The sequence below is a fragment of the Furipterus horrens genome, unplaced genomic scaffold (genome assembly GCF_987537825.1).
Source record: "Furipterus horrens unplaced genomic scaffold, mFurHor1.1.pri manual_scaffold_10, whole genome shotgun sequence".
Taxonomy (NCBI): Eukaryota; Metazoa; Chordata; class Mammalia; order Chiroptera; family Furipteridae; genus Furipterus; species Furipterus horrens.
Window position 1 is genome coordinate 42272144 of NW_028327180.1, and position 27940 is coordinate 42300083.

Below are 27940 nucleotides of genomic sequence, written 5' to 3' on the forward strand. Positions count from 1 at the left end.
ACCCCCAAGTCAAACAGAAACTCAAGGGAGCCACAGGCCTGAACAGGCTCCACAAATGGCTCAGGTGTGCCGACCTGGCAAAGATTCACCCTCAGAAGACAGAAACACAGACACTGCAAGTGGCAACCCAGCCTGAGACAAAGGTGGGGGGGACTGAGGGTAGAGCCTTTGGACAACACCTTGTCCTGGACACCTGGGAGCTCCCGGGACAGGGGAGGGGGCCCGTGGACACCCGGTGTAGAACAAAGATGTGAAGGGGAGAGCTCACCCCAGTCAAGGAAGAGCTGAATGGAACCAATGCAGAGTCTCTGAGAGCCTGGGACAGCAGTGGGACATGCCGAATGAACACCAAAGTTCTAGAACCTTCTAAATTAGGTGTCATCTGCAATGCAGGCTTTAATTTGATGATGTTGACTCTTTGCTTCATAAGAGATTGTTTACCATAGACTTAAGCACATTACCCATATTCCTAGCTCATCTGCATGCCACAGGGCATGAGGTTCACCCCCCCTGGGACTCCAGTTCCCTCATCTGTACAGTGGATGCTAAATTCTTGCTTCAGCGTGGCTGTGAGACACCTGTGAGTGTACACAGAGCATGTAAAACAACATCTGGCACATAGAAGGTGCTCAATAAGTACCCGAGGAATAAATGATTACATCCTACCTGCCCCCTTTGTTTCTAACACACCTGGGTTTCCAGTGCTCTGCAAAGATAGTCTGGAAAGTCAGCACGCATTGAACCTAATTTGTGGAAGGCTGAGGTTTAAGGAGAAAATGCACCCAGGGACCTTAGTAAGTTCTGTCACTGTGCTCTCCACCTGGGTAGGGCTTGTGTCCCCAGCATGCTGAATAGGGCTGGGCTTCTAGTAAAGACTTAATGAATCTTTGCTGGATAAATGCATATTATCATTGTTTGGAGAGACCTGGAGCCCTCCAATAGGAATGAATGATCCCCAAGCCAGTGGTATTGACCTCACAAAAGAAGAAAAAACAGACCAACTTTGTCTGCAACCCCAACTGCTTCTAAGAGGCAGATACCACACTCTTTAATGGGCACATTAAACAGCCAGAGAGAATTATTTCAGAACAGGGAAAGCTTTCTTCCAGGAATGCTTCAAGTATGATATGTTTACATTCCTGGTTTAACGTGTGTAATTTGCCTTTGGAAAAGGAGCCCAGAGAGCTTGGCATGATTTGGGGACAATGGACAATGGTCAGTTTACCAAGCATAATTGTCTCCTGCAAGGAAGGAGAAAACCATACAGTGCAGGAAGATAAAGAGCAAGAGGATGTGACCCATGCATTTCTCAGGTCCTATTATGGTGGATCCTGGGGCCAGATGGCTAAATGCCACATGGCTGCTCAGGCCCATGATTGGGAAATGAACACATTTGCCTGCACTGCCTCCAGAAGCTCTCGCCAAATTCACCAGGGCAGAGGGGGAGACTCATGTTTCCTCCCGCCCCTTCAGGCCAGTCCCCACCAAGTCCTGAGTCCAGTGCCCTGATCCACATGGCCAAGCTTCTTGCTGGGTCAGAGGAGGGCTTCAGGATAGGACCCCCCTGGCTCACAGAAAGGACAATCCCTCTACTGCTCTGGCCTCCAAGCGGGGAGCTGGAACAATCCTCAATGCAACTACCCCCAGCCCCCAGTGCAGACTTGGCTGACAAGGGAGGAGCAGCCCACTCTGCTCCCATTGGGTTTATGGGGATTCCCTCCCCACGTCCGTTTAGGTATTAACTCAGCCAGGACAGGCCAGAGCAAACATACCAGAGCTGGGGCAGACAAGAGGACAGCAACTGTGGCCAGTGGCCCCACATCACCCTCCAACTGCCATGGACGTGCCCTGGTCCCTGGGCTTGATTCTGCTTCTCTTGGGGACCCCCCTCACCCACGCTGAGCCACTGTGAGTCTGGGAGATGGAACTCTGCTGACTGCCTACACATCTGTCGTCTGCATGACTCCCTGAATAGGACCCCATCTGCTTCTGCTATTGCCTCCTCCACTGGAGTCCCCTTGTGCCCCTGTGTTTATCTGCTGGCAGGTATATCCTGGTGACCCCCCGAGTCCTGCGGGTTGGCAGCCCCGAGAACATCCATTTGCAGGCTCACTCAGACTCCACGCAGCCCCTGACCGGGACCCTTGAGGTGAACCTCACTGTGTGGGACTTCCCCATGAAGAAGACGGTGGTGGCTGAAAGCCAGCTTGTTCTCTCACCAGAAAACCACTTTATGAAGCAGGCATCCGTGATAGTAGGTGACAGGCCAGGGTGGAGGGCACCAAGGGAGGCTGTGGGCCAGCAGCAAGAGTGGAGAGGGGAAAACTCTAGAAGAACTTCCTACAAGAGGCACTAGGGAATACATGCTGGGCTTGGATGTATTTAGTGTTCTTCTGTATTCTGTTCATTTAGAAAGCCAAAATCCCCTAAGTCTGGGCTCCTAGAAGGGCCACGAGTAGCCCGCATGTTGCCTCTGTGCTAATTGATAAAAGGCGCCCTCTGCTGGTAACTTGGAAAGCCGAGCGTGGATTGCATTGCCTCTCCACTTGGCTGAATGTGCTTGTGCAGGAGCAAACTGCACAGCCACAAAAGGCGACCTTGCTCCCAAAGACAGAGTCAGAGGGCCCCCATTCAATTGCTTCTCCCAAGATCTGGCCCAGGGATTTGCTCTCAGGGATGGAGACCCCAACAAGGCCTGAGGAATGAGGGCATCTTTCTCCAGATTCCTGAGAACCTGGTATACCCCCCACGTCCCGGGCAGCAGTATGTCATCATCCGGGCAACCTGGGCCCCCACCTCCACCTCCTCATTCATGGAGAAGCTTGTGCTGGTGGCTCCCCATGCTGGCTACATCTTCATCCAGACAGACAAGACCATCTACACCCCTGAGCACTTTGGTACAGCCTCTGGGCACTTGGCCCGGGACAGGCGTTGACTCTCACCCCCTGCCCCGCCCCATGCCCAACATATTCCACCTGCCAAGATCTCCTCACTGCCCAAGATCATAATGACTACACCCCCTCTCCGAACGCTATCCAACACTCAGAGTCTTTCTTTCGCCTCCAGTTCAATACCGAGTGTTCGCTGTGAACCACAAGATGGATCCTGTGACCAGGACGTTCACTCTGGACATCAAGGTGGCCTCTCCTGTTGTCAGGGTGGATCCCTGGCCCTGGGGTTGTATCATGGCTGAAGGCCTGTGGGCATAAACCACCCACCTGTCCCCGCAGAACCCAGAAGGGATCACTGTGACCAGTCAGGATCTGCTGGCCAAGGATGGTGTCTTCTCGAGCTCTTTCCACCTCCCTGAGCTCATCAGGTGCCCTGCCGGGAGCCCGAGGGGGGGGGGGGGGCGTCCTCAGTCTCCATCTCTCCTAACCCTCTGGGCCTCAGTCTTGGGACCTGGAGCATCGAAGCCAGTTACCAGAGTGCAGGCAAGCAGAAGTTCAGAGCAGCCTTCGACGTGAAGGAGTACGGTGAGCGCGGTGTGATGGGGAGGGGGAGGCGGGACACGCCAGAAGCAGGGCTGGGGGTGCAAAGGTGCTCTTGTGGTGCACCTCCCACATGCCAGGGCCTGAACTGGGCATTGGCGAACAGGACCGCGTGTTCCCGTTCTTGGAGGTCACCAGAGTCACCAAGGAAGGAGCAGGACAGGGAGGGGGTGAGGAGGGGACGGTGACCACGGAGGGTGTCACTGCCTTTGCTCCACCCAGTGCTCCCATCTTTTGATGTCCGGCTGATCCCAAACAAGAACTTCTTCTACCTCAATGATGAAGCTCTAGATGTGGAAATCCAGGCCTGGTGAGTCCCCTTACCCTTAGCCTGGCTGGAGAACCAAGGACACCGAGAAACTGAAGGGTGGAGAGAAGTGGGCCACTTTTCTAGCACTTAGGGTAAAACAAAGGCACTCTCTGACTGCCAGGAGATATTCTTGGTCACCTACATTGTTCCATGAGGTTGTACAGACCACTTCTGCCACTGTGAGGCTGTGCAGACCATCCCTTCAGGCTTCCAGGGTTATCCAGGCCATCTGGTCTACCTAATGGACTGTACCGCTCCTCATGGTCCGGACCATCTCTGAAGGTCCACAAGGTTGCACAGGCACCTCGGGCATCTTGTGAGGTTGTCCAGATCATCTCTGCAGCACCAGGAAATTGTCAATGCCACACGTGGTTCCTCATGGGATTTACAGAGCACCTCCACAGCTCTGTGCGGCTGTGCAGGCCACGCTGTCCTCCTGAGGTTGTAGGGGCCATGCCTGCCAATCCTCAACATGATGCATCTCATTCCTGAAACTTTATCGTGCTGCACAGACACCCCACAGGTTGCCCAGACTTCTACGTGGCTCAACATGGCTGCACATGCCGCCTCTACCATCTCATGAGGTTGCACAAGCCATATCTACATCCCCACAAGGCTTTATGTGATATATTTGTCACATTCCAGGACTTTTTGAGTCAGCAATGAAACCTTCTAAGTTTCCAGGGGCCACCTCTGCCCCTCCCAAAGTCCCACAGCCATCATTGCAGCCCTGTGAGGTCATACAGGCCATCTTTGCAGCCACATGAGGTTGTGTGGATGCTTCAGAGCCAGTGGAACAGCTCTATGTCCCCCAGGTATATATTCAACAAGCCGGTGGACGGACATGCCCTGGCCATCTTTGGGGTGAAGCAGGATTCCCACCGGATCTCCATTCAAAGCTCCCTGCAGAGAGTGGAGGTGACCAAGTCTGGACCCCTCCCCAGCCTCCCTTCCTCAACCCTCCTCTTACACTTCCCCAAGAAACCATGTCCTCTTCTCTCCCCTGCCCTGAGAGCAGATCTCTAAGGGCCAAGGTCACATCTCCCTCCAGAAGGACACATTGATGGCCGCATTCCAAGGCCCAGAAGAGAACTTCATAGGGGCCTCAATTTTTGTCAACGTCACCGTGTTCTCCTCAGGTGCCACCCCCACCCAGGCCCGTGACTGAGGTCAGGCCACTGTGTTCTTTGCCAGCACAGACATTCTGCCCACATGACCTCAGGCCACCTTCTGCCTCAGTTTCTTTATCAGAAAAAATGAAAAATTCTAAAAGAGCTGGGAGGAGCTGAAATAGTGTTACTGTCTTTCCCTGTCATCACCAAGATGGGTCTCCCATATAGCATCCCTGCCACTCCCCCAAGAAATTGAAACTCCTCCACAGACCTCATGGTCCCCATGTCTCTACAGGAGGTGAGATGGTTCAGGCTGAGACCTCAGGGATGAAGATCGTCCGGATCCCATACAACATCAATTTCTTCAAGACACCTCAGTATTTCAAGCCGGGGATGCCCTTCCATTTTAGGGTCAGGGTCTGGGTTCACTCCACCCAAGGACTCAGGGGACCCACTCTCGAACAGCTCTCCCCAGGAAATAAAAACCCACACTGGACTCACCTGCCCCCTACAACTCATCTTCCTGAGAGTTGAGTCCATCATGCCCCCCAGATCAATCCCAAGCTTTTAAGTCATAGCCCAGGTCTTCCCAAAGCACAGTGATGGCCCAGAATTTCCTCTGTGGAGGTCTAGGAGTCACACTCGGGCTGCAGTGTAGCGCTTAGGGGTTTACCTTGAGGCTACATTTGTATAGCAAGCATGCTGTTTTCTTATACATTCATTTTGGGTGGCTTTGAGATGTCTGATGGGCATTACTTTAGTACCAATCCTACACTGAGTTTTCCCCAAGCCCTCCATGTCTCCTCCTGCCTTCTCCACCCCCAATTTCACCCTACACCACCCATGGGCACACCAATACCCAGGGCCACCACAGACAGTTGTGCACTGCCACACTGTAGAGGGGGCCATCCATAAAGACCCTAAAGAAATAACATCTCCGGTGTTGTTCAGTGCACAGCTTGCACAGTGGCACAGGGCAGTGCTACCCAGGTTGCATTTCCAGTGCTCAGCTCTCATGCCCGGCCACCCCCAGGCTGTCCTTTATCTCACCTTGCATTCCACTCCAGGTCTTTGTCTCAAATCCTGATGGGTCCCCAGCCTCCAAAGTCTCCATTCGCTACCAAAACAAAAAAGTGTACACCTCAGACAGTGGGGTAGCCACTCTGATCATCAACACAGATGCAAAGATGGAGAAGCTCCCGATCTTGGTACTAACATCCAATGGGGCAGAAATGGCGGCGGGGTTATGTAAGCTGCAAGGGCAGGGAGTGAGCTGCCCACCAATCTCCCCAGGTGAAAACTGATGAGGATCTTCAGCCAGAGGATCAGGCAGAAGCCAGTATGACAGCTTGGCCTTACTCAACTCAGGATGGGTCAGGGAACTTCTTGCACATTGAGGTGAAGACGTTAGGCACAGAAGTTGGCAACAGCGTCCAGCTGAGCCTCAACACCAAGCATCAGGACCCCGCAACCAAGGAGCAGATCAGTCACTTTACCATCCTGGTGAGGGACTAGGACCAGGACTTGAGTCAAAGAATTCTTTTCCTGGAACAATCTTGTCTAGCTGAGTTGGAGGAACTATGAAAACTGGTGTGAAGGTGGGAACCATCTGGGGTGGACCCAGGCCAAGGAAGTGAAGCAAAAGGACTGAGGATCTCTCTTGTAGCCTGGCCTTACCCTTCTCATCCTTGGCTTCCCTTGTTTCCAAGGTACTGAGTAAGGGTCAGATCGTGTCTTCCAAACATCAGTTAAAACATCATGGGAGCGTCTATACATCAACCACTATTGACGTGACTTCAGAGATGCTGCCCTCCTTCCGCATCCTGGCCTTTTACTTACTTCCCAAGGGAACAGGCCAGGACCCTGAACTGGTGGCCGATTCCATATGGATTGATGTGAATGACAGATGCATGGGGATGGTGAGCAAAACTCCTTGAAGTTGTACATTACCATAATGAAGTTTGGGAGAGGGTCTGTCCAAGTTCAAGGGCTCCCAGCCTGGGGGCGGGTGGGTGTAAGATGAAGAGATGTGGCTTTTAAAGCTCAATCTAGGGAGTGGAGACATGGCAAGTTCATGTGTGGAGTCGGGATTGGCCTGATGGAGTTCCCTAATGCTCCATCAGAGCTATAGGGAGCATGAATCTGAAAGTGGACTTGGGGAAGCCCCTTGGAAGCCTATGAACCCCCTTTTCTGATGTATCTCTTTGTCCTGGCTCAGCTGAAGGTTGGCTTAAATAATGAAGATTACTTTGCTCCTTTGGAGCCCAACAACCAGGTGGACATAAAGGTGACAGGTGATGCAGAGGCCACAGTGGGGCTGGTGGCCGTGGACAAGGCCGTCTATGTCATGAACAGCAAACACAAGCTCACACAGAAGAAGGTAAGAACATGTGGATTTGGGGTCAAAGGGTTACCTGGACATTCTAGCCGGAACTTCATCTTCTTCAGCTGTAAAATTGGCAACACTGATGGTCACAAGGACTCAGGTAGCTAAAGCACAGCATATATAAGCAGTTGGTAAGGGCTCAGTGGGAGATAGCGCGAGAATTACTATTTGAGCCAGCAATTACAGTGCACTATTGTACCTTCTCTGGAGGGTCATGGAGGCTTCACATCCAGGTTCCTCTCCTTCCCCCAGGTCTGGGATGTGGTGGAGGAGCATGACATTGGCTGCACAGGGGGCAGTGGGAAAGACAGACTTGCTGTGTTCAAGGACGCTGGACTGGACCTGAAGATGAGCTCAGGGATGGACACCCTGGCGAGCACGGGTACAGTCAGGGGGTGGGAAAGGGAAGCAGGGGGGAGGGGTGGAGACAGCGCTTTCAGGTGGTTAAGAACATGAGGTTTGGCATCAAACAGATGGACTAAAATCCAGAACCTTGACACTTACCATGGATTAGTCACATTTCTTCTCTTCTTAGTCTCAGTTTCTCTGTCCATAAAATGGGGATAATAATACAAGTAATTCACTCTGTATTAGTTAAGGTATAGGTTTGGCAATGTGTATCAAAAACAAAATTAACAGTAGCTTAAATAAGATAGAAGTTTATTGGCCCTGGCTGGGTAGCTTAGTTAGTTAGAGCATCATCCCAATGTGCCAAGGTTGCCAGTTTGATCCCAAGTCACAGCACATACAAGAATCAACCAGTGAATGCATAAGTAAGTGCAACAGCACACACCTCTCTCTCTCCCTCTCCTTCTCCATTCCTCTCTCTAAATTTTTTTTTTTCATTTTTTAAATAAGATACAAGTTTATTTCTCACTCAGTAACAATCTGGAGGCCATTCTGGGACTCAGGGTCCTTCTAGTTTATTGTTCTGCATATACACCTCATCCAGACCTCAGTCCAGGCGTCAGGAGGAAGGGAAGAGGGAAGGAGAGGATGTTTCTCTAACATCTTATTGGCCAGAACACAGTCACAGGGCCCCACCTCAGTGTGAGGGAAGCTGGGAAGTGTACTCTTCATTCTGAGTGATATATAACACTGGAGGTTTAGTTGCCACAGATGAGGAGAGGAGAATGGATACTGGGGTCAACTAGGAGAGTATAATAATTTCAATTTACTACAAGTTAGACCCTGCGCTAAGGACTTCTAAATGCATGATCCCTTTGATAGAACTGTGATTATACTCATTTTACGTAGCTGGGGAAGTGCTGCCCAGAGAGGCTATGACTTGTTAAAGACTAAATATCTTTAATATGGTAAATCTTTTTTTTTAAGGTAATTTGTTTTATTTTTTAAATATTTTATTTATTGATTTTTAGAGAGAGGAAAAAGGAAGGGGAAGGAGGGGGAGAGAAACATCAATACACGGCTGCCTCTTGCATGCTCCCAACTGGGGACCTGGCCCGCATCCCAGGCATTTGCCCTGATTGGGACTCAAACTGGCGACCTTTGGTTCACAGGCCAGTGCTCAATCCACTGAGCCACACCAGCCAGGGCAACTGGTGAACTTTGACTATGAGGTATCCCTGTAATAAAATGAGGCAATGTACATAAAGCACTGGGCATACGTTAGCACCCAATAAATATCATCAAGGCTGTTGGTAATAATCTTCACAATTGTCTTCATTCTTCCCTCTGACCCCTAGAATGGCACTGCCCCCAGAGACCCTCTCCCAGCCGCCGCCGCCGCCGCTCCCTGAAGAGCCTGGAGACCAAGAGGAATGCAGGTCAGAGCTAAAGCCCAATGTGCCCCTCTGTGTTCATCAACACTGAAGACAGAAAACTGAAACCATTCTAGGTACTTGAAGCAGGGAGGAAGGGATTTAATCATAGTTTTGTGCTTTCAAAATTATTTGATGGGCTGTAGGAGTGGAATTTTGAAGGATCCTTGTTGGAATTCAGGACCACCCCACTGCAGCTCTCACAAGGCATGAAATCTCAGGAACCTTCTGCCAATATTCCTCCTGAGACTGGTGGATAGATAGTGGAACATGGAATTTTTCCCATTTAAAAAACATGCAGACTGGGGCCCATTCATTAGCTACCACTGCTGCAGGGGAAATGGTCTCTGCTTCTCTTCCACCTCCAAATCTCACAGAAGAGCATCTCGGGTGCAGAATCTAACTCCATCCAGAACTCTAGCAGCAAGAGAATCTGGGAAGTGTAGTTTTTAGATGTCAGGCCTCTGTGGCATGGGAGGGAATGTAGATGAAGGGAAAAATGAGTGCTGCCTGCCAATGGATAGCATCTGGCTCTGAGCCTGGGGTTCAAGGAAGATGGGACGCACCACTGGCTGGTGTCAGAAGCACGCATTCTGTGAATATTAGGTTTTTTCAGTCTCTTCGAGCAATGCTAAGGACTTGGTAGATTTACATAAATGGAAAATAAGTAAAATCTAATAAAAATTGAGGTAAAATCCTAACTTGGATTTCAATATTAAAAATCATGCTAACCTTCTGCAGAAAGTTTATAATATGAACTGCTGTTTTATTTGTGGTAATAATCAGTTATATCATTTGGCTATAAATGTTCTCATCATGTTATATGGTGGGCAATAAGATTTTTAAATTGCTATAATTTTATCTTTAAGTGCATTCCTTAAGCTTGCTGATTTAGAAACATCCAACTTGACATCATGCTTTACAACAAGCTTTATGTTTTTAAAAGCACATAATGAAAATTGGGAGTCAAAGTGGCATCTTTTATAAATAAACACGGCATTACCAGTCCCTGTCAAAAAGAAGAAGGACAAGGGGGAGGGAGAGGGAGGGGAGGGGAAGCAACAATAGCACGAATCTAGTCCCAGCTCTGCTGCCTGTGAGCTGTGTGACCCTGGGCCAGTGGCTCCTCCTCCTTGTCAGTCAGCTTCCTGATCAGAACTCACCATGTGGGTTCAATGTGAAGTGTCAGCAGGCAGATACAGGCCAAGTGCTCAGACCAGCATCTGCCAGAGCTATGGCTAAACAGAGGCCAAGGACCCATGGCACTGAGGCAGCTGGCTCACAGCTTCCTCAGATCCTGCTCCATCCCTCCTTGTCCCCCTAAATCTGGCCCACAGTGAGCAAGTTCAACACAGAGCTGGAGCGGAAGTGCTGTGAGGCTGGGCTCCGGGAGAACCCAGTGGGGCTGTCCTGTGAGAAGAGGACCCGGCACGTCCGCTATGGGCCAGCCTGTGTTGCCGCTTTCCTGAGCTGCTGCCACCTGTCTGAGACCCTGACTCGGGAGGCCCGGGAAGATCAGCTGCTTCTGGGGACAAGTGAGGGGGGCGTGGCAGGAGGCATGGGGTTGGGGGCCTCCAGCAAAGGGCATGGAGTGCCATGGAACAGGTCAAGGGGAGGCTGGGCCCTGGGAAATGGCAGGGAGGGCCCTGATGAGTAGCCTGCTGGGCCGACCAAGGGAGAAACGCAAAGGAATCCCAACCCACGTCTGGTCCCCGCAGCGGATAAAGCAGATAACTCCGAAGACATTTTCCCAAACGACCTGCCTGTCCGGACCTTGTTCCCTGAAAGCTGGCTCTGGAGGACATTCACTCTGCCAAAAATTGCAGTGGGGTAGGATCACCACCTCCGTGCCAGCATCTGGTTCCTGGCCCTTCCATGAATCAGTGGATGTCCATTGAGTTCTCAGCATAGTCCCATGATAGGAACCTCCCTGCATCCCAGTGGTTTCCCACAAAAGATGACCCTCTACTGGTGATGCTTCTCAATGGGTGACCCCGTCCATAGTGATTGTAACCCCTGGACAGAGGTTCTGTCCAGGCAGCACCAACTCAGTGATGCCCGCGCCCTGCCCCTTCCAGGAGCATCTCCCACCACAGCATACGTGTGCACGTGCCAGATTCCATGACCACGTGGCAGCTTGTGGCCATCAGCCTCAAGGCTGGACAAGGTGACACCCAGAAGCCCAATGCTGAGAGAACAGGAAAATATCCAGCCCCAGGACACAGGGCTTCTGCTTAACTTCAACACGATCGCCTGGTTCTAGGTCTCTGCATCTCCAAACCCTTTGAGCTGACAGTTATGAAATCATTCTTTGTGGATCTTAAGCTGCCCTTCTCCGTGGTCAGGAATGAGCAAGTCCAGATCCAAGCCATGCTGTATAACTTCAGCACCCGCCAGGTCAAGGTGAAACCTCTAGCCCTCCCCCTTCTGCCAAAACATCCGTAGGTGGATAATGGAATGTGTCATTATTCAAAAGGCCATCCAAGTGGCAGCCTTTTGGAAAAACTTCTAAGGTATTTTCTTATGTAAACCTCACAGTAACCCCAGAAGATAGGCACCATTATTGTTCTTTAGAGATGAGGAAACTGAGGCCCAGAGTGTTCAAAGGGCTTTCTGAGATCACATGGCTCATAAGTGGCAGAGGGGTTTAAACCCAGCCAGGGTCTTTGCTACCAACCACTATGTTGGCTGTCACCTACTCAGGGTGGGGGCAGGAGGGGACTGTGACTCTATGATCCTGAGTCATTGATGCATCAGAACCCCCAAGTGTCCACCCTGTCCCAGGTCCGTGTGGAGTTTCCCCACAAGGAGCCACTGTGCAGTGCATCAAAGCCAGGAGCCCCGTCCCGCCAGATGATGGTCGTGCCCCCTACTTCCTCCAAGATGGTGCCTTTTGTGCTTCTCCCACTTGAGATAGGCAAGGTGGGCGTGGAGGTCAAGGTGGTCGTGGACTATGGGGTCCAGGACCACGTGAAGAAGACACTCTTGGTCCAGGTAATGGATGCTCCCAAACTTTGCTTCTAGTGCAGACAGTGGAGCTTCCCTGAGGATCATGAGAGGGGAAGGTGGGCCCACAGTCAACAAACAGGCTTCCCAGAAGGGAGTAGGTAACAGACTAGATTTAAAAGTTCAATCACAGAATCCCCACTCCTCAACTTTGGACTCAGACCTGGGTCCAAATCCTGTCTCTGCTGTGTGACCTTGGGCAACTCACTTAACTTTTCTGAGCCTCCATTTTCTTATTTACAGAATGGGGATAATCATCATGCCCATAAATAATCAGAGAGCTGTGAAAATTGCACACAACCCATGCATGACTCATCAATGATATTTGATGCTTAAAAAAAACACATTTAGCCCCAACAATATAGCACTTTAAGAATATTAACACACTGAACCCTGAGAACAACCCTAGGATGTAGGAACTGTTATTCTCTCCTTTGCACAGATGAGAAAACTGAGGCACAGAGAGGTTAAGTAATTTTCCCAAGATCACACAGCTAAGAAGCAGAAGAGCTAGGATTTGAATCCAGATGTTAGACTCCAGAGTCTGTGCTCCCATTAGCTAAGCTATGCTTCCTCTTGTCATTGTGATAGTCATTATCACTATTGTTGCTTTTAACTTGCTTCTTCATTGCCTCCCACAGGCAGGGGGGAAGATAGAAAAAATATCCCACAGCATCATCCTGAACCCCCAAGGTCTGTGGCATCTGCAGGGCCCTGTGGGATCCCAGGGATACGCCAGGGCAGAGGGAGGGATTAAAATGAGGGGCTCAGACCAGGTGGGCAGTCCAAGCTCCTCCTGGGCTTTGTGCCTTCTGACCTCCCCAGCCCCAGAACCTGCTTGTCACAGAAGGTTGTGTCTTCTCAGGTCAGACCCAGGTGGAGCTGGTGCCAAGACAAGACTTTTTGAACAAGGTGCCCAATACAGAGGCAGAAGTGTTTGTCAGCGTCCAAGGTGCTTAGGGCACAGCTGGCTCCTAGGGGTATGGCAGGGGGAAGGAGCTGGGTCCTCCAGGGCCTACTGGGCACAGCAGCAGGGGGGGCTGGGAGTGCCCATGTGGAATGACCAGAAAGTTATGGTGGCTTAGGCCATTCCCATGGTGACCCTTCCCACCTGACAGGTGACATCCTTGGCGAGACTATCCTGGGCAGCCTGACGTCCGAAGAAACGCACAAGCTGCTGATGCTCCCAACTGGCTGCCCTGAGCAGACACTGAGCCGCTTGACACCTGTGATCATCCTGACCCACTATTTGGACACCACGGGCCAGTGGGACAAGGTTGGGGTGGAGCACAGGGACCAAGTGATGAAGAACATTGTCAGCGGTGAGCACAGGTCCCCCCCTGTGACCCCGATGAAGGTGTATGGGGCTCTCTGGGAGGCTGGCTGGGGTACCTCTAGGTTTGGGGAAGGCCCCATTACCATCCCAGACAATAACACCCAAACTCTGACTTCTCTCCCAGAGGACAAGCTGATACCAATCCCCAGGTGACCCCAAACAGTGACCCTAAATAGTCACCTCAGAGTGGCCCCTAGATTACTCTCTTGAACTCTGACTCCTCTCCCAGATGACAACATGACACGAAGTCCCCTAGGTAACCCCCCACAGTGACCATATTTCTTCACCCAAACCCCCTTCCTGGGTTATAATATGACAACAGGCACCCTGATTTACCCCTAAAGCAGCAACCCTACAGGTTTTTATATTCAAACCCTGTCCCGGTTACACCCAGTCAGTGCCAAGCCTTGGGTCAACCCCAGGGGACCCCCAAGCAGAAAACTCCAGAATAATCCCAGGCATTCACCTCCCTCCCAGTTACACCTGAATGCTGGCACCTCCCCAGGTGACATCCAAACCTTCAGGTAACAACCAGAGGTGAATGCCCTTATTTACACCCAGAGCCCTCAGGTTAATTCAGACATTGACCCCCTCTTCCCAGTTACTCTCAGACACCAACTCTCCATTCAGATACTCTCAACAGTAATCCCCAGGTGACACCCAGACACTATCACCCCCGATCTCACACTCAAACAGTAAACCTTCAGGTAACCTTCAAATAACACCCAAACAGCAATGCTCAGAATACACCTGACAGGTGTCCCCACCAGACTACAACCAGGAGTGACCTCCATGAGGGTACACAGACATGCTGATGCCCTTAGTTTGCAGCCAAAAGAGAACCCCAAGAAGGTGCCCAGGTAGTGACCCCTCAGGATACCCCCTTTCCTGGGTTTCACCTTCCATGATCCCGCTGAGCAACAATTCCCACTCTCACTCTTTCCCAGATGGGGTGGCTTCCCAGGTTTCTCCTGGGTATAACTGCATGCTGCTCCCATGGTCATGGCTGGCTGTGACCTTCATTTAAATCTGGGCCCTGCAGTTCCCAGTTTGTACAGTTTATAAATCCCCTCCTTCAGGTTGTATGTAGATGGAATGCATCCCCAAGTCACACCCACACCCTGCCCCTCCAGACTATGCCCGATAGATTCCCAGCCACTCCCCAACATCGAATCTCCCTACAAGTCCTCATCTCTCTGCTTCTCCAGGATATACCCGGATGCTGACCCACCGGAGCTCAGATGGCACCTACCACACCAACAAGGGAAACCCGGGAAGCACCTGGTAAGGAGAACACGGAGCCAGCCTGGGGCTGGATGACCCCGGGAGCATCCCTGCTGTGGGGTGCTGGGGCAGGCCACCTGTGGGCCAGCGGCATTCCACACAAATGAGGGGTCAGTCTGAAGCCGTGTGGTCCAGGGCGCAGATCTGCACAGTGCAGACGCCCCTATCTTAGAACCCCCTTGGCTGTCGTTCCCAGTATCCCTTACCCCTCCCTCTCCCCGACAGGCTCACGAGCTACGTGTTCCGAGTTTACTCCATGGCCTACCCCACCATGGCCACCAGTGTGATTGACTTGCACGCTCTCTGTGACATTGCCAAGTGGATCATCACCCAGAGGCAGGCAGAGGACGGGCACTTCTTGGAGAAAGCCCCCGTGGTCATGGCGTCCATGCAGGTGCCCACGCCCCCCAACCCTCCTGAGCTGTTCACACAAAACCCAGGGTTCTGCACTTGAATTTCAGGCCCCTAACTTGTTCTCAGGTAAAATGAGAAAAAGAAACAGCTGAGGCCCAGCACCCAGTATGATCTCCCCCTGCTCCCTTGAACTCTTACAATTGAAGGGAGGCTGGGTGCTTCTGGGACCCCGCCACTCCCTCATCTTCACTTCAAGCAGTCACCCATCCTTCCCCTCCTCCCAATGGGCTTGAGTCCTCTCTGTCCTCCAACCAACACACCCATCCCTACCAAGTGCTCCTCCATATGAGTCTCCATAAACAGCTTCCAAACAGACTGGAAGCTGTTCAACACCTTCTGTGGCTCAAGTTGCCCACAACACTATCTCTCTACTGTAGCTCTCTCTTCTGTATCTCTTCCCAAGCCTTACCACTCACTACTGCCAGTTCATGGGCCCCTCCTATTCACCTCCATGTCTTTGCTTATATTGCCCTCTTTCCATAGAATACCCACACCTCATCCTTTTTTTCCTCATCCAAGCAAATTGTTTTCTTATTAGATTTAGCTGAAACATTGCCTCCTCCAGGAAGTCCTCCTGAATATCAGCTCTACGCCTGTCTCTATCATTGCACCTATCACATTATTCACTCATTTATTCATTCAACAATTCAACAAAGATTTATACAACAACTGCTGTGTGCCAGGCCTTGTGCTAGGCAGAGGGGAGACACAGCAACAACAACAAAAAAAAAAAAAAAAAATAGAAAGAAAGACATTTATAGCCCCTACCTCATAGAACTCACAAGCTTGGGGAAGGGGAAGGAAGGCAGAAGTTCACCAAATAATTATAGCTAGTGGTTGTTTAAGTCACAATTGGCTGTGTTCCATGGGAGATAAGTACCCAGAGTATTTAAATGGGTCCGTGCTTGGCCCTGGAGGTGGCAGGGGAAGCCTGCAAAAGGAAGTGACAATACACAGACTAAAGTTCTGTGACAACTCAGCCTCCAAGTCCTCCAGAAGCCCTACCAGGAGCCAGACCAGTTTGTCAGAGTGGCCATAGGAGTTGGGTGGCCTGGTGTCCACACCACACTGACCTTGTAAAAGAAGACACACCACTGGACCTTTCTCCTGCATGCCCCCCAGCAAGTGTCCACCACAAAGTGGCTGTCAATTTTCTGGGCATTGAGGTTTTCTTCTGTGAGTGGACCCAACTCCTAATGCAAATGAATAAATGTTTGTTTGTTTTTTATAGCTACACAGAAAAAAAAGGAAGTGACAATAAAGAGGCAACTTGAAAAAGGAATAGGAGTTGGTGTGGAAAGAATTGGGAGAGAGTTGCAGGCAAAGGGAACAGCATGTGCAAAGGGCCTATGGCTCTGGCATGTTTGAGGAGAGAGAAAAGCAACCATTGCCACCAGAGCCTGAGAGAGAGGAGATATGTGAGATCCTAAGGCCTTCAGACCCTTGGGGGCATCAATGAGGGTTTAAAATAGTCTGTTCAAGGTTTTCTATTTCTATGTTGTGAGTCCTTCCAGAGAGGGAAACAGGTCTAGTTCACTGTAGTTGGAAAATGTTTGCTGAATAAAACTCTGGATGAATAAAGGAACCCAGCAAAATCAGACTGCACCCCCAAAGGAAGGGAGGACTTCGTGAGAATCAGTGGACTGTGTGAGTGAGGCCGTGACATGGTACAGGAAGGCAATGCAGAGAGGAGCTACAAACAGGTTTCAGACACTCACAGACCAGAGTTTCTCTCCACCAATGAACATCTATCAGGCCCCTGCAATATGCCAACTACTCCTTTAAGTGCCAGTGACCCCAGGCCAACAAAACAGATGAAAATTTCATCATCATGGAGTAGACATGTTAGTGAGGGGCAATAAGCATGTTAGACAAGCAATAAGCATAATGTAGACAAAAAGGACGTGGCATGTTAGAAGTGACATAGGACAAGCTGCAGGAAAAGGGGGATCAAGGTGATGTGGGTGTAATTTTGGAAGGCTTCATGAGATGATATTCGTACACCTGGGGAGGTGAGGGAACAAGTCATGGGACTAACTAGGAACAGAGTCTTCCAAGCACAGAGAACAGCATGTGCAAAGCCCCTGAGACTTGGACGTTTGAGGAACAACGAGGAGGCCACTGTAGCTGGAACAGAGTGAGGGGGGCAGAGGTGAGGACACGGAGATGTTGAGACAGACTGTGCGGGGCCTTGAGGGCTGCAGGAAGGACTTGAACTTTTCCTCTGAGTGAGGTGGGAGCCATGGAGGGTTCTAAGCAGAGGGGGAACATAACCTGATTCAAGGGTTCCCAGGCTTTCTTGGCCGCTGTGGGAAAAAGAGACTGTGGGGGTATATTAGATTCCTAGGCTTGCTTTAACAAAGTACCACAAACTAGGTGTCCTAAAACAACAGACACTATTTTTATTCTCATAGTTCTGGAGACTAGAAGCCCAAAATTAAGGCATGTAGGCAGAACCATGTGCCTTCTAAAGTCTTAGGGAAGAATCTTCCTTTGCCTCTTCCAGCTCAGTGGCTTCTGGAAATCCTTGGTGTCCCTTGGCTTGTAGCTACATCCCTCCAATCTCTGTCTCCATTTTCATCTGCTCTTCTTCCTTCTGTGTATCTTTGTATGGCCTTCTTATAAGAACACTAGCCATCAGGTTCAGTATGACCTCTTCTTAACTAATTACATCTACAAAGCCTCTATTTTCAAATAAGATTACATTCTAAGGTTTTGAGGAGACATGAATTTGGGGGGATGTTATTCAGCCCTGTACATGGGTTGAGGGTGGAAGTTAAGAAACTAAAGAGGAGTTTGAACCCTAAGTCAGTCATTTACTGACAATGGGGAGACTTTACCTCTCTGACCCTCAGTTTTCTGATCAGTAAAATGGAGCTGCTTCAGGAATGCTCTGAAGTAGCTTAGCAAGCTGGGCACAACACTCTATGGCTGTTAGCTCTTCTTAGTAAGGCAGATTCCAAACACTCATCTCTCTCCCTCTCTCTCTCTCTCCATTCTACTTCCAGCATCATCCAGCCCAGAGCTGAGCACCTGGGAGCTTTGCAAAGTCAGGCAGGACAAGGTGGGGAGGGTGTCTCCAAGATGATAAGGGGGTGATGAGTGTAATTGTGCATCTGCAGGGTGGCTACCAAGGCTCTGAGGCTGATGTGTCCCTCACAGCTCTTGTTCTGATTGCCCTGGATGAAGGAAAGGAGCTGTGCAGCCATGAGATACCGGTAGGACCCCAAAAGGAGGGCAGGATCTGCAAGGTGCCATATCCTCGGCACCCAGAGACCTCCCCCACCCTCATGCCATCTCAGTGCATCCCTCTCTTCTAATCACCTCCCTCTAACCTCTGCTCTCTGGCCCTCTAGGATTTGATTGCCAGCATGGAGAGGGCCCGAAGCTTCCTGGAGACACGCCTCCCTGACATTCAGACAACCTTTGCCATAGCCATAGTCTCCTATGCTCTGGCTCTCACCAATAGCCCTCGAGCCAATGACCGCCTGGACAGCTTTGCCAGCCATAGTGAGTGTGGGGCCACTTCTTCAGCAACTGTGTGTTAGCTGTAGTCATGAGGTGGGGGGAGGGAGAATGTGTGACCTCAAATCCAGCAATGTTTAGTGTTTATTGAGCGTCTGTGGCATGTCAACCCTTGAGCTCTGACCCTGAGAAGCCAAAGTGAACAAGGCTGATATGGTCACTGCCCTCAAAGTCCCCACCATCTGTGCGGGAATCAGGCAGAGGACAAACAAATCAATAGAGAATTACAAATTGAGATGAGTGCTGAAATGAATAATTCAAAGTGGGTGGGAGAGATGACAAGGGGCGAGGAGTATGGCTTGAGGGGCTGGGTTGGCCTCTGTGAGAAGGGGATCCCCTTTTCTGGAATGAAAGAGGAGAAGGCCTACCTCTGTGAAAGGCCAACAGCATTTCAAAGTGAGGGAATGGCACATGCAAAAGCCCTGAAGTGGGAAAGTGCATGGCATGATCAAGGATGGAAAGGTCATTAAGTGGGGGAATTGAAAGGTCTCCCTCTCATGGCAAGCTCTGTCTCAACCCCAAGGACCCTTATTCCATCCCCTCCATTCCCCAAGTCAAGAGGAGAGGAGTTAGGAGAACTCCATTTTGGTGGGACTAGAGGGACCTGTAGAAGCTTCTTTGAGACTCAGTTTCCCCATGTCTAAATAGTTAGAGTGTCTCTTAGAGTGGTTCTGAAAATAAAGTGTCCATATGCCTCCTCAAAGAGTTTCACATAAAGTAAAGATGAGAAAAAATGGGCCAGATGACACAAGGAGAGGACAGATTTAGATAAATGGGCTCAGATCTTGGAGACAAGGTGGGCATGCATCTTTTAGATAAAAGCCACTGGCCAGTAAAGGACAAGGACAGGGACGGGAACTCCCTGTACACAATTGAGGCCACGGCCTACGCGCTGATGCAGAAGCTGGAGCTGGGTTTACATAATGAGACGTACGCCATCGCCAAGTGGCTGCTGGAGAAGCGGGAGCTGGGAGGAGGCTTCAAGTCCACCCAGGTGACCCGGGCCTCCTCGGGAGGGTGGGGACTCGGGGGAGGGGGTTACCAAGGTGTTGTCGAGGACGCCCGCTGGAGCTGTCCGTGGTGCTGACTCGTCACTCCGTGGGCTCCTGGGACGCTGTCCGTGGTGCTGATCCAAATGTTTTGTATCCCAACACCCAGACCACAGTGGTGGCCATCGAGGCCCTCACCCGCTACCGCAAAGCTGTCCCCTTTGAGGGTGTCCAGGATCTCCATGTCCATATCAGTGCCCCCAAGAGATCCTTGAATGTGAAATGGGTCATCAATCAGAACAATGCTTACCAGCGGCGTTCAGCAAAGGTAAGAGGTTCAAGGGCAGATGGGAAGTCCACACAGAGGCGACACTGGGGATGTGGCCAAGAATCATGTCCCTGCTAATCTCTCCCCCAAGATTATCTCACACTATTGGCTATACTGTCAATGCATTGATTCATTTATTCTACAAACATTTTCTAAGCACGTACTGTGTGCCCAGCATTCTCCTGAGCACTGGCGACACATTATGAAAGATCTATGGTCCCTGCTCTCATGAAACTTACAGTCTAGAAATACAGTAAGACAATAAATATATTCTATTTCAAGCTTTCTAAAAACAGGAGGAAGAAATAAACGTGTGAAAGAGAAAATAACCTGGTTGTGGGGAGTAAGGTAATCTCCATGACCTTACTCCATGGAGGCGGTGATATTTACCTTCCATCATTTGGTACATATTTTTTCAGCACTTACTATGTGCCAGGCATTGTTCTATGTGCTAGGAATATGACCATGAATAAGACAACAAAATCTCTGTCCCTGTAGAATTTTATATTTTGGTGAAGAAGACAGGCAATAGGGGATGTGAATAAGTAGAATGTGTAGTGTGTTAAATGGTGGCAAGAATTTGAGAAAAATTAAGCAGGAAGGGAGATGTAGACATCAAGGAGTTGAAATTTTAGGTACAATGGGCAGGGAGGGTCTCACAAAGAAGATGGTATTTGAGCAAAGGCCTTAAGGAAAGAAAGGAGTGAGCCCTGTGGGTATCTAGGTGGAGGAAACAGCGGTAGCAAAGAGCACGAGGCAGGAGTTTTCCAAGAATAGCAATGAGGTTTAATCAGGGGCAATGTGATTGGATGTGAATTTGTAAAATTTTGCTCTGGCTCCTGAGGGAAGAATATGCAAGGGAAACAGGAGTAGATGCAGAGGAGCCAATGAGAAGGGTTGCATGGGGGCTTCTCACATGGGGAACTTTGGCAACACTGCAAAGTGTCACATTGGAGAGATGCACATCAGGACACCGCCTGGGTGGGCCATTGTAGTTGATTTGTGATGGAGGAGACACCACAAATACTCTATCAGGAAGGAAAAAGAAAACCATCTTTTCTCCTCACCCACCACTGCGTTTGAGCCATGTTTTGCTGCTTCCTTTGCCCTCAAATCCTCTTTCACTTTCCTTTCAGTTTTCTGCTCAAGATGACCTAGAGATCAAAGCCAGTGGCATAGGGAAAGGCACCATCTCGGTAGGTCGGGTGTCCCAGCCCTGAGGTCCTTAGCTGGAGCCCAGGGCCCCCTTAGTTGGTGGAAATAGAGGCAAGTTTAGACTCTAAAACAAGATTGAAGTCAGCAAAAAGCAATCTACTATTTAGAGAACTATTATTTGCTATAAACCAAAATAAGGACAATTCAACCTCCACCCCCCACCCCGGGGAAGTTGGTAAAAATATGAACTCCATGCAATAGGTGGAAAATAGAGGCTCTGAAACATTTTTCATTGAGGCAAGAGTCAAAGAAGATAGAGGTCAGAGGTCACTGGACCTCTCTGCCCCTCCCATGCTGAGTCCCTGGGGGCTGTCTCCTTCCTTGCCCTACCAAGGGAAGAGTCTCCCTCTAGGGTGCTTTCCAATCCCCAGAGGCTAACTTCACCCTTCCCCAATATCTGAGCCAGCAGCTCCATCACCCTGGGCCCCATGCCCTGGGCCAATGAGAACAGCCCTCTTGTGCACTAATTTTCAGGCAGCCTGTTCTCATTTTCCAGCAATGGAGTCATGGTTGAATTCCTGCTGTAATGGTTGAATTCCTGCTGTAGTGTGACTGGGCATGTTACACTTCTTGAACCTCAGTTAAACTTAAATTCATTAAAAGTAAATACAATTTAAAATTCACTTCCTCAGTCACATTAGCCACATTTCACATGCTCAATAGCCACATGTGGTGAGTGGCTACCATGTGGTCAGGATACAGAGACCATTGCCATTATTGCAGAAGATTCTATTACACAGAGCTGGTCTAGACTCTATAAGGTTTTCTGGCCATTACACTCAGTAATTGAGGGGGGCAGACTTGGCTGTGAATTCCGCACAGGGACAGAGACTTGGGCGGGAAAGGACTGGACTGAGGAGGAAACGGGATGGGTGTGAATGGCTCTGACACCTTCCCTGCCCTGGCAGATCCTGACCATGTACCACAGATCCCCAGAGTCCGGGGAAGACACCTGCAACCTTTATCACCTGAATGCTACTCTTCAAAGTGCCCTGGAAGGTAAGCCAGACCTGAGAATGCCCAATCCTTCCTTTTTTTTAAACTATGGTTCAATAAAAACATTTACTGCTTTATTTAGCCATTCAGAAAATATTTATTGAGCATTTACTATGTGCCACACCCAAGTAGTACTAGGAACATGGGCACAAACAAGAAAAATATCTCCTATTCTCCTGAAGCCCCCATTCTCATAGGGAGAGACAAACAATGATACAACCATAAAAATATACTATTCTCCTACTGTCAGTTATTTATAACATACATGAATCTACATTATAAAAAATAAATATATAGCCTAATAGCAGTTGATGATAAGTACCATACAAAATAAAGCAAGAAAAAATGATACAGACTTGGAGGTGGTCCAGGAGAAGCTCTCTGAGGAGGTGGCATTTGAGCTGAGATATGAAAGAAGTTTGAGGGTGAGCTATGAAGCAAGGGGAAAACATTCCAGGCAGAGTAGCAAGTGCAAAAGCCCCAAGGCAATAATGAGCTCACCTAGTTTGAGGAACAGCAAAGAGGAGGTCATTGTGGCTACAGAGAAGCAAGGGGTAGAGTTTTAGGAGAAAAAGTTGGAGAGGTGATGGAGGCAGGTGGTGCAGGGACTTGGGGCCACAGTGAGGACTTCAGTTTGGGGGCAGAGTATAGTGGGAGCCATAGAGACTTCTGAGCAGAGGAGGGATGTAACCTAGCATGGGTTTGGGTAGGCTCCCTCTGGTGGCTGTAGGGGAAACAGACTGTAGAGGGCAAGGGTGAGAGCTGGGAGACTAAGGAGGCAGCTGCACTACTAGGTCAACAGGGGATGATGGGGGCCGGAACAGGGTGGAGGCTGTGGCTATCGTTAGAAATGGTAGCATTTTAGAGTTCTCAGTCTGGGGGGACCAAGAGGGAGGATAGAGGGCACTGCCATTGCAAGCTAACTGTAGGCACAGGACAAAGAAGTCTTCCCAAGCCCAGGAATTTTAGCGACTAAAAGTGACTGAGGATTTGCTTTGGGCCCCATTTCTTGACATGTAATGATGATGATGATGATGATGATGATACTAACAACAACAATAATAGACAATTATAAAGCACTGATCGGATGCTATGTTAAGTGCTTTATTTGTATTAAATCATTTAATCCTTACAACACACCGGTAGGTTGGGAATATTATGATCCCATTTACAGATTAGGAAACTAAAGCACAGAGAGGTTAAGCAACTTGTCCTAAGTCACACAGCAGAGCCAGAATTTGAACCCAGAAAGATAGCTCCAGAGGCTGTTTAACCCAGCCTCTAAACTTCTTCCTTCTCTCTGCAGAAAATAAAAACGGGGAAGAGACTTTCCAACTCCGGATGGAAACAAGGTCAGGATCTTGGTCTAGGTGGGAGGAAGGCCTCACTTCCTGGTATGCAGATGCCTTAGCAGCTATCCCTGTGTAGTGAGTGGAGGGTGGGAACCATCTAAGCCTGCCTCTCCATGCCTGCCCCCCCCATCTTACCTCCCATCCTGCCCTCCCCTGCCTATCTCCCATTCTGCCCCTACTCTGCCCTCCTAAGCTTGTCTACCATCTAGCCCCAATCCTGCCATCTCCTGGGATGATGGCTTCTACCACAGTGAACACGCTCCAGATACCCACATCTCTTCCTCACCCTCATCCTTCATTATCTCTAGACATGCCAGCCCCCAACCCAGTCCTGCTCTGTCTCCCAAAAAGGTCTTCTCCCAGGTCTGCCCCAGATAAAAACATGTATTGAGGGCCTGCTGAGGATCAGGCTCTGTTCTAAGAACTGGGGACACAGATGTGAGCAAGGCAGCCCCTCCCCACCTGGTGGGGCTCACAGCTTATCAGAGGGGACAGACAATAATAAAATAATCACCCAGAATCAATGTAAAGCAACAACTGTGATTAAATGTAGCAAAGAAAGATTCAAGAAACTACAGGAGAGTGAATTAAAGAATACTCTAGGGTGCAGACTGGACAAGGCTTACCAGAGGGAGTGATTCATCAGCTGAGATTGCAAAAACGAAAGGATATTTCAGGGCAAAGAGGGAGAAGCAAGGATTCCAGGCTGAGAGAACAGTGTGTGCAAAGGTCCAGTGGCAAGAGGGAGACTAACATTTAAAAGCAATCAAATGAAGGCTGGAGTGGGAGAAGGTGAAGTGGAAGGGCAAGACAAGACATTTGGTAAAAGTTGTTGAGCAAGGATATAACATGTCAGATTCCTATTTGTTAAAGCTGTATGCTTTGGGGGGCAGAGGAGTGATGAGGATACCCAAGAGGAGGCTAGTGCACTGGTCCAGGTGAAAGGTGATGGCAGTGGGAGCATGGGGGAGAGGCCGGAGGACGGGAGACTGGAGCTTGAAATTCCCAGGTTCCAGGGTGATCGAGAGGCCACAATGACCATCATGGAGATCTCCCTGCTCACTGGTTTCTACCCCAACCATGATGACCTCAAACAGGTAATGTAGGCCCCACCTGCCCACTGCTGAGCAGGATGGGGTGCCCTGGTAACACCCTACACTCCCAGTGTTGGCAGAATCTACCCCTTGTCAGTGTCCCATGGTCACTTCTGGTTGTCTCCCTGCCTGAACCTAGCCAAATCCTTGCCCTGATTGTGCCTCAGTTTCCCCAGCACTGGGTTTGGGTGGATAAAGACTGGGAGTTCTGAGAATTACTTCACACTGACTGGAGTTCCTAGGGCAGTGAGCCTTGGGGGTCTCTGCTAACCTGCAATCCTCACCTGCACCCCAGCTCACAAGCGACGTGGAGATGTATGCTTTCCAGTACGAAACCAATACAAAATCCAGTGACAACACTGTGGTCCTCTACCTGGAGAAGGTGAGGAAGGCCAGGTGCCACCAGAGGCTTGTGGACAACCCAGTGGGCAGAGGACCCATGGCCAGCAAGGTCGTCCTGGGTGGGGTTGCCATAGAGCCATGCCATCTGAGGTCAGCATCTCAGTAGTCAAGGCCACGTGCGGCCTTGTGGTCAGTGCCGCATGGCCAGTGGCCCTGGTCAGCTCAACCAGGACTCCCTCTCCCAGCTCTCCCACAAGGAAGATACAGTGCTGGGCTTCCGGGTCCACAGGATGCTGCAGGCGGAGTTCCTGCAAGCCGCCCAGGTCACCGTCTATGACTACTATGAGCCTTGTGAGCAGGGGGGTCTGGGCTGGAAGCATGTCCCACAATGGGGAGAAGACCGCAAAGGGCAGGGCCAAGAGGGAGGGTAGAGGAGCCGGGCAAGAAAGGGGAAATAGTACGTGACTGAGAAGGGCCTGGGCCAGGGGGGCGGGGGGGGGGGGAGGGCGGGGAAGGGTGCTGAAAGGAACCTAAAGGGTATAGCGACAGTGAGCGTGGCCTTGCTGGATGGTCTAAGTGGGGTCGGAGGGGGGCGGGAGTAGGGCAGCTGGAAGGGGTTGGGGCGGAGCCTAGAACGGACTGGGCAAGACCTGCTGGGAGTGGACTAAGCAAGAAAGAGCGTGGTCTTCGAAGGGGCGGGGCCTACTGAGGGCTGGCTGGGCCGGGCCAGGCCAGGTGGGGCGGGTCCTGAGGGGCAGGGCCTGCGGCAGAGGAAATCCTGGGGGCGGAGCCAGGCGGGCACTGAGCCCGCAGAACCGCTGGGCCAAACCAAACCCGGGCACGCTCCCGCTCTCTCAGCTCGGAGGTGCAGCTCCTTCTACAACCTGCCCACGGAGCGATCTGACCTGCGGAAGATCTGCCACAAAGACGTCTGCAGATGTGCCGAGGGTGAGGTCACAGGGACACGAGGGCCGGGACTGCCAGGCTGGGGGTCCAGGAGCCTTTTGTCACCTCCTGAGTGCCGGCTGGGCTGAGTGTAGGCAGAGGAAGACTCAGAGGATAGGAAGATAGAGACGGACAGAAGTTGGAGAAAGGCCAGACCCAGAGACCTGGGCCAGGATGGGGATCTGAGGGAAGGAAGCCCCCTCCCCCCGCGTAGCCAGAGCAGCTGGCCCCCTCACCCTCCAGAACTGTGCCCGACCCCGAGGAAGGACAGCAGCCGGCTGAGTCAGGAGGAGCTCCAGGAGGCAGCCTGTGAAGCAGGCGTGGATTTTGGTGAGTTTCCGGTATAGCAGGAGGCAGGAGGAGGCCCAGCTGCTGGCCAGACTGCCAACACAAGCCCTCCGGCCCCCCTTCCCCAGTGTACAAGGCCAGGCTGGAAACTGTGGAAGCCTCTGCCTCCAGCCCCTACGTCTACTACAACATGCAGCTCCAAGCCATCATCAAGAGTGGTGCGTCCCAGGTGTTGTGGGTCCCTGCTCTGGGGGGCTCGTGCTGGGGAGGGCCAGGTCTGGGCACACTCACACACTGGGTCTCCTCTCCTCCAGGCACGGACGCTGTCATCCCGCTCACCGTGAAGAAATTTGTCACCCACGCCACCTGCCTTGACTCTCTGGACCTGCAAGAACAAGAGACATACCTCATCATGGGCCAGACATCAGACCTGTGGAAAATTAAATCTGAGTGTGTGGGGGTCTCCTGCTGCCCTGGGGTCTCAGGCCTGGGCCCCCTTCCTACCACAGCCCAGTCCCTGGTGTCAAAATCTCTCCTGTACCTGGCAGCAGGAGATTTGGACTTCAGAGCTGAGCTGACTGGAGGTGCAGGCTGTGTGCCGCACAACTCCGGGGAACCTTGTTCACGCAGAGGCATTGTAGATGCATATGGAGATTTGGTTTTCCAACAGAGGGAAGTAAAGAGTCAGAAGAAGGAGGGCCTTTTTTAATCCCAGATAAATGGACTAGAGGCTTGGGGACCCCAAGGTGGCTCTGTGGAGTGGAGACTATAGACTGAGGCTCTGAGAGGCTCGGCCAGCAGGGCCGAAGGGAACTCAGGGAGGTCTCCATGCTCTGGGGGCATCAGGCCCTCCTCACCCTCCCTCCTTCTCCTGTCCACAGTTACACATATGTCCTGGGCAAGGAGACATTCCTCATGCACTGGCCGGCGGATGGAGATATGAAAAAGGAGGAGTTACTGGGCCAGCTGGAGTTATTTTCAGAGTACATGAGCACCCATGGCTGCAAGTCCTAAGACCCTGAGGCTTCTGCTGCTCTCAGGCTTGTTTCCAAGCAGGCCCAGGCCACTGGGCTTAACCCCAGATAAAGAGTGTGGAATGTCACACCCAAGCTCCAGACACTTGTTCCTGTTCCGACATTCAGTGGGGCCCCACACAGCCTGCCTTGGAATTGCTTGCGCCTTCCCCCTTTCCCTCTCCTACTCCAGTCCAATCACACTGGCCTCCTCTGTGTCTTTTCAACACCCAAGTCAACCCCTACCTCAGGACCTTTACACTCACAGTCCCCTCTACCAGGTACACCCTTCCTCCAGATACCTGCTTAACTTGAACCCTACCCTTATTTGGAGGAGGTGTTTAAATGTCACCTCCTCGAAGATGCTTGCTTTAATAGTATATCTAAAATAGACCTCCCTCCCATCACTCTCTCTCTTTCCTTACTCTGTTTTACTCTCTCAATAACATTTATAAGCCCTGGCTGGTGTGGCTCAGTGGGTTGAACACCAGCCTGCAAACTGAAGGGTCACCTGTTTGAGTCTCAGTTAGGACATCTGCCTGGGTTGCAGGCCAGGTCCCCAGTTGAGGGCGAGTGAGAGGCAACCACACATTGATGTTTCTCTCCCTCTCTTTCTCCTTCCCTTCCCCTCTCTCTAAAAATAAATAAATAACATCTTTTAAAAGAATAACACTTATAAATATATTGTATGTGATAACTATTAATTTGGTTGTTAAATGAGTGTTTCCCTGCT

At 50.7% G+C, this 27940-nt stretch overlaps 1 protein-coding gene across 1 annotated transcript; it reads left to right on the forward strand.

Annotated features, from left to right (window-relative positions):
- Positions 1–1787: 1787 nt before the first annotated feature.
- On the forward strand, positions 1788–27911 carry LOC149999817 (complement C3-like). Its single transcript, XM_090289523.1, has 41 exons — positions 1788–1908; positions 2047–2254; positions 2723–2897; positions 3067–3137; positions 3231–3319; positions 3394–3476; positions 3714–3801; positions 4617–4719; positions 4820–4940; positions 5209–5324; positions 5981–6121; positions 6207–6416; positions 6623–6832; positions 7132–7293; positions 7552–7681; positions 9006–9086; positions 10418–10615; positions 10799–10910; positions 11159–11247; positions 11344–11483; positions 11865–12074; positions 12728–12779; positions 12952–13038; positions 13205–13408; positions 14631–14706; positions 14932–15100; positions 18243–18338; positions 18477–18630; positions 19461–19639; positions 19804–19962; positions 21099–21158; positions 22086–22176; positions 23480–23525; positions 24535–24622; positions 24915–25001; positions 25207–25312; positions 25820–25909; positions 26150–26236; positions 26323–26412; positions 26509–26644; positions 27076–27911. The coding sequence occupies exons 1-41, from the start codon at positions 1838–1840 to the stop codon at positions 27206–27208; spliced, it is 4998 nt and encodes a 1665-aa protein (XP_090145649.1). The 5' UTR covers positions 1788–1837; the 3' UTR covers positions 27209–27911.
- The last annotated feature ends 29 nt before the right edge of the window (positions 27912–27940 follow it).

What these genes read in the sequence shown, in the direction of transcription:
- LOC149999817 (XM_090289523.1), top strand. Translation starts at nt 1,838, where the DNA reads ATGGACGTGCCCTGGTCCCTGGGCTTGATTCTGCTTCTCTTGGGGACC. An exon ending in GATGTGGAAATCCAGGCCTG is followed by an intron (nt 3,802 to 4,616) that starts GTGAGTCCCCTT and finishes TATGTCCCCCAG; the next exon opens with GTATATATTCAACAAGCCGG. An exon ending in TGAAGCAGGCGTGGATTTTG is followed by an intron (nt 26,237 to 26,322) that starts GTGAGTTTCCGG and finishes CCCCTTCCCCAG; the next exon opens with TGTACAAGGCCAGGCTGGAA.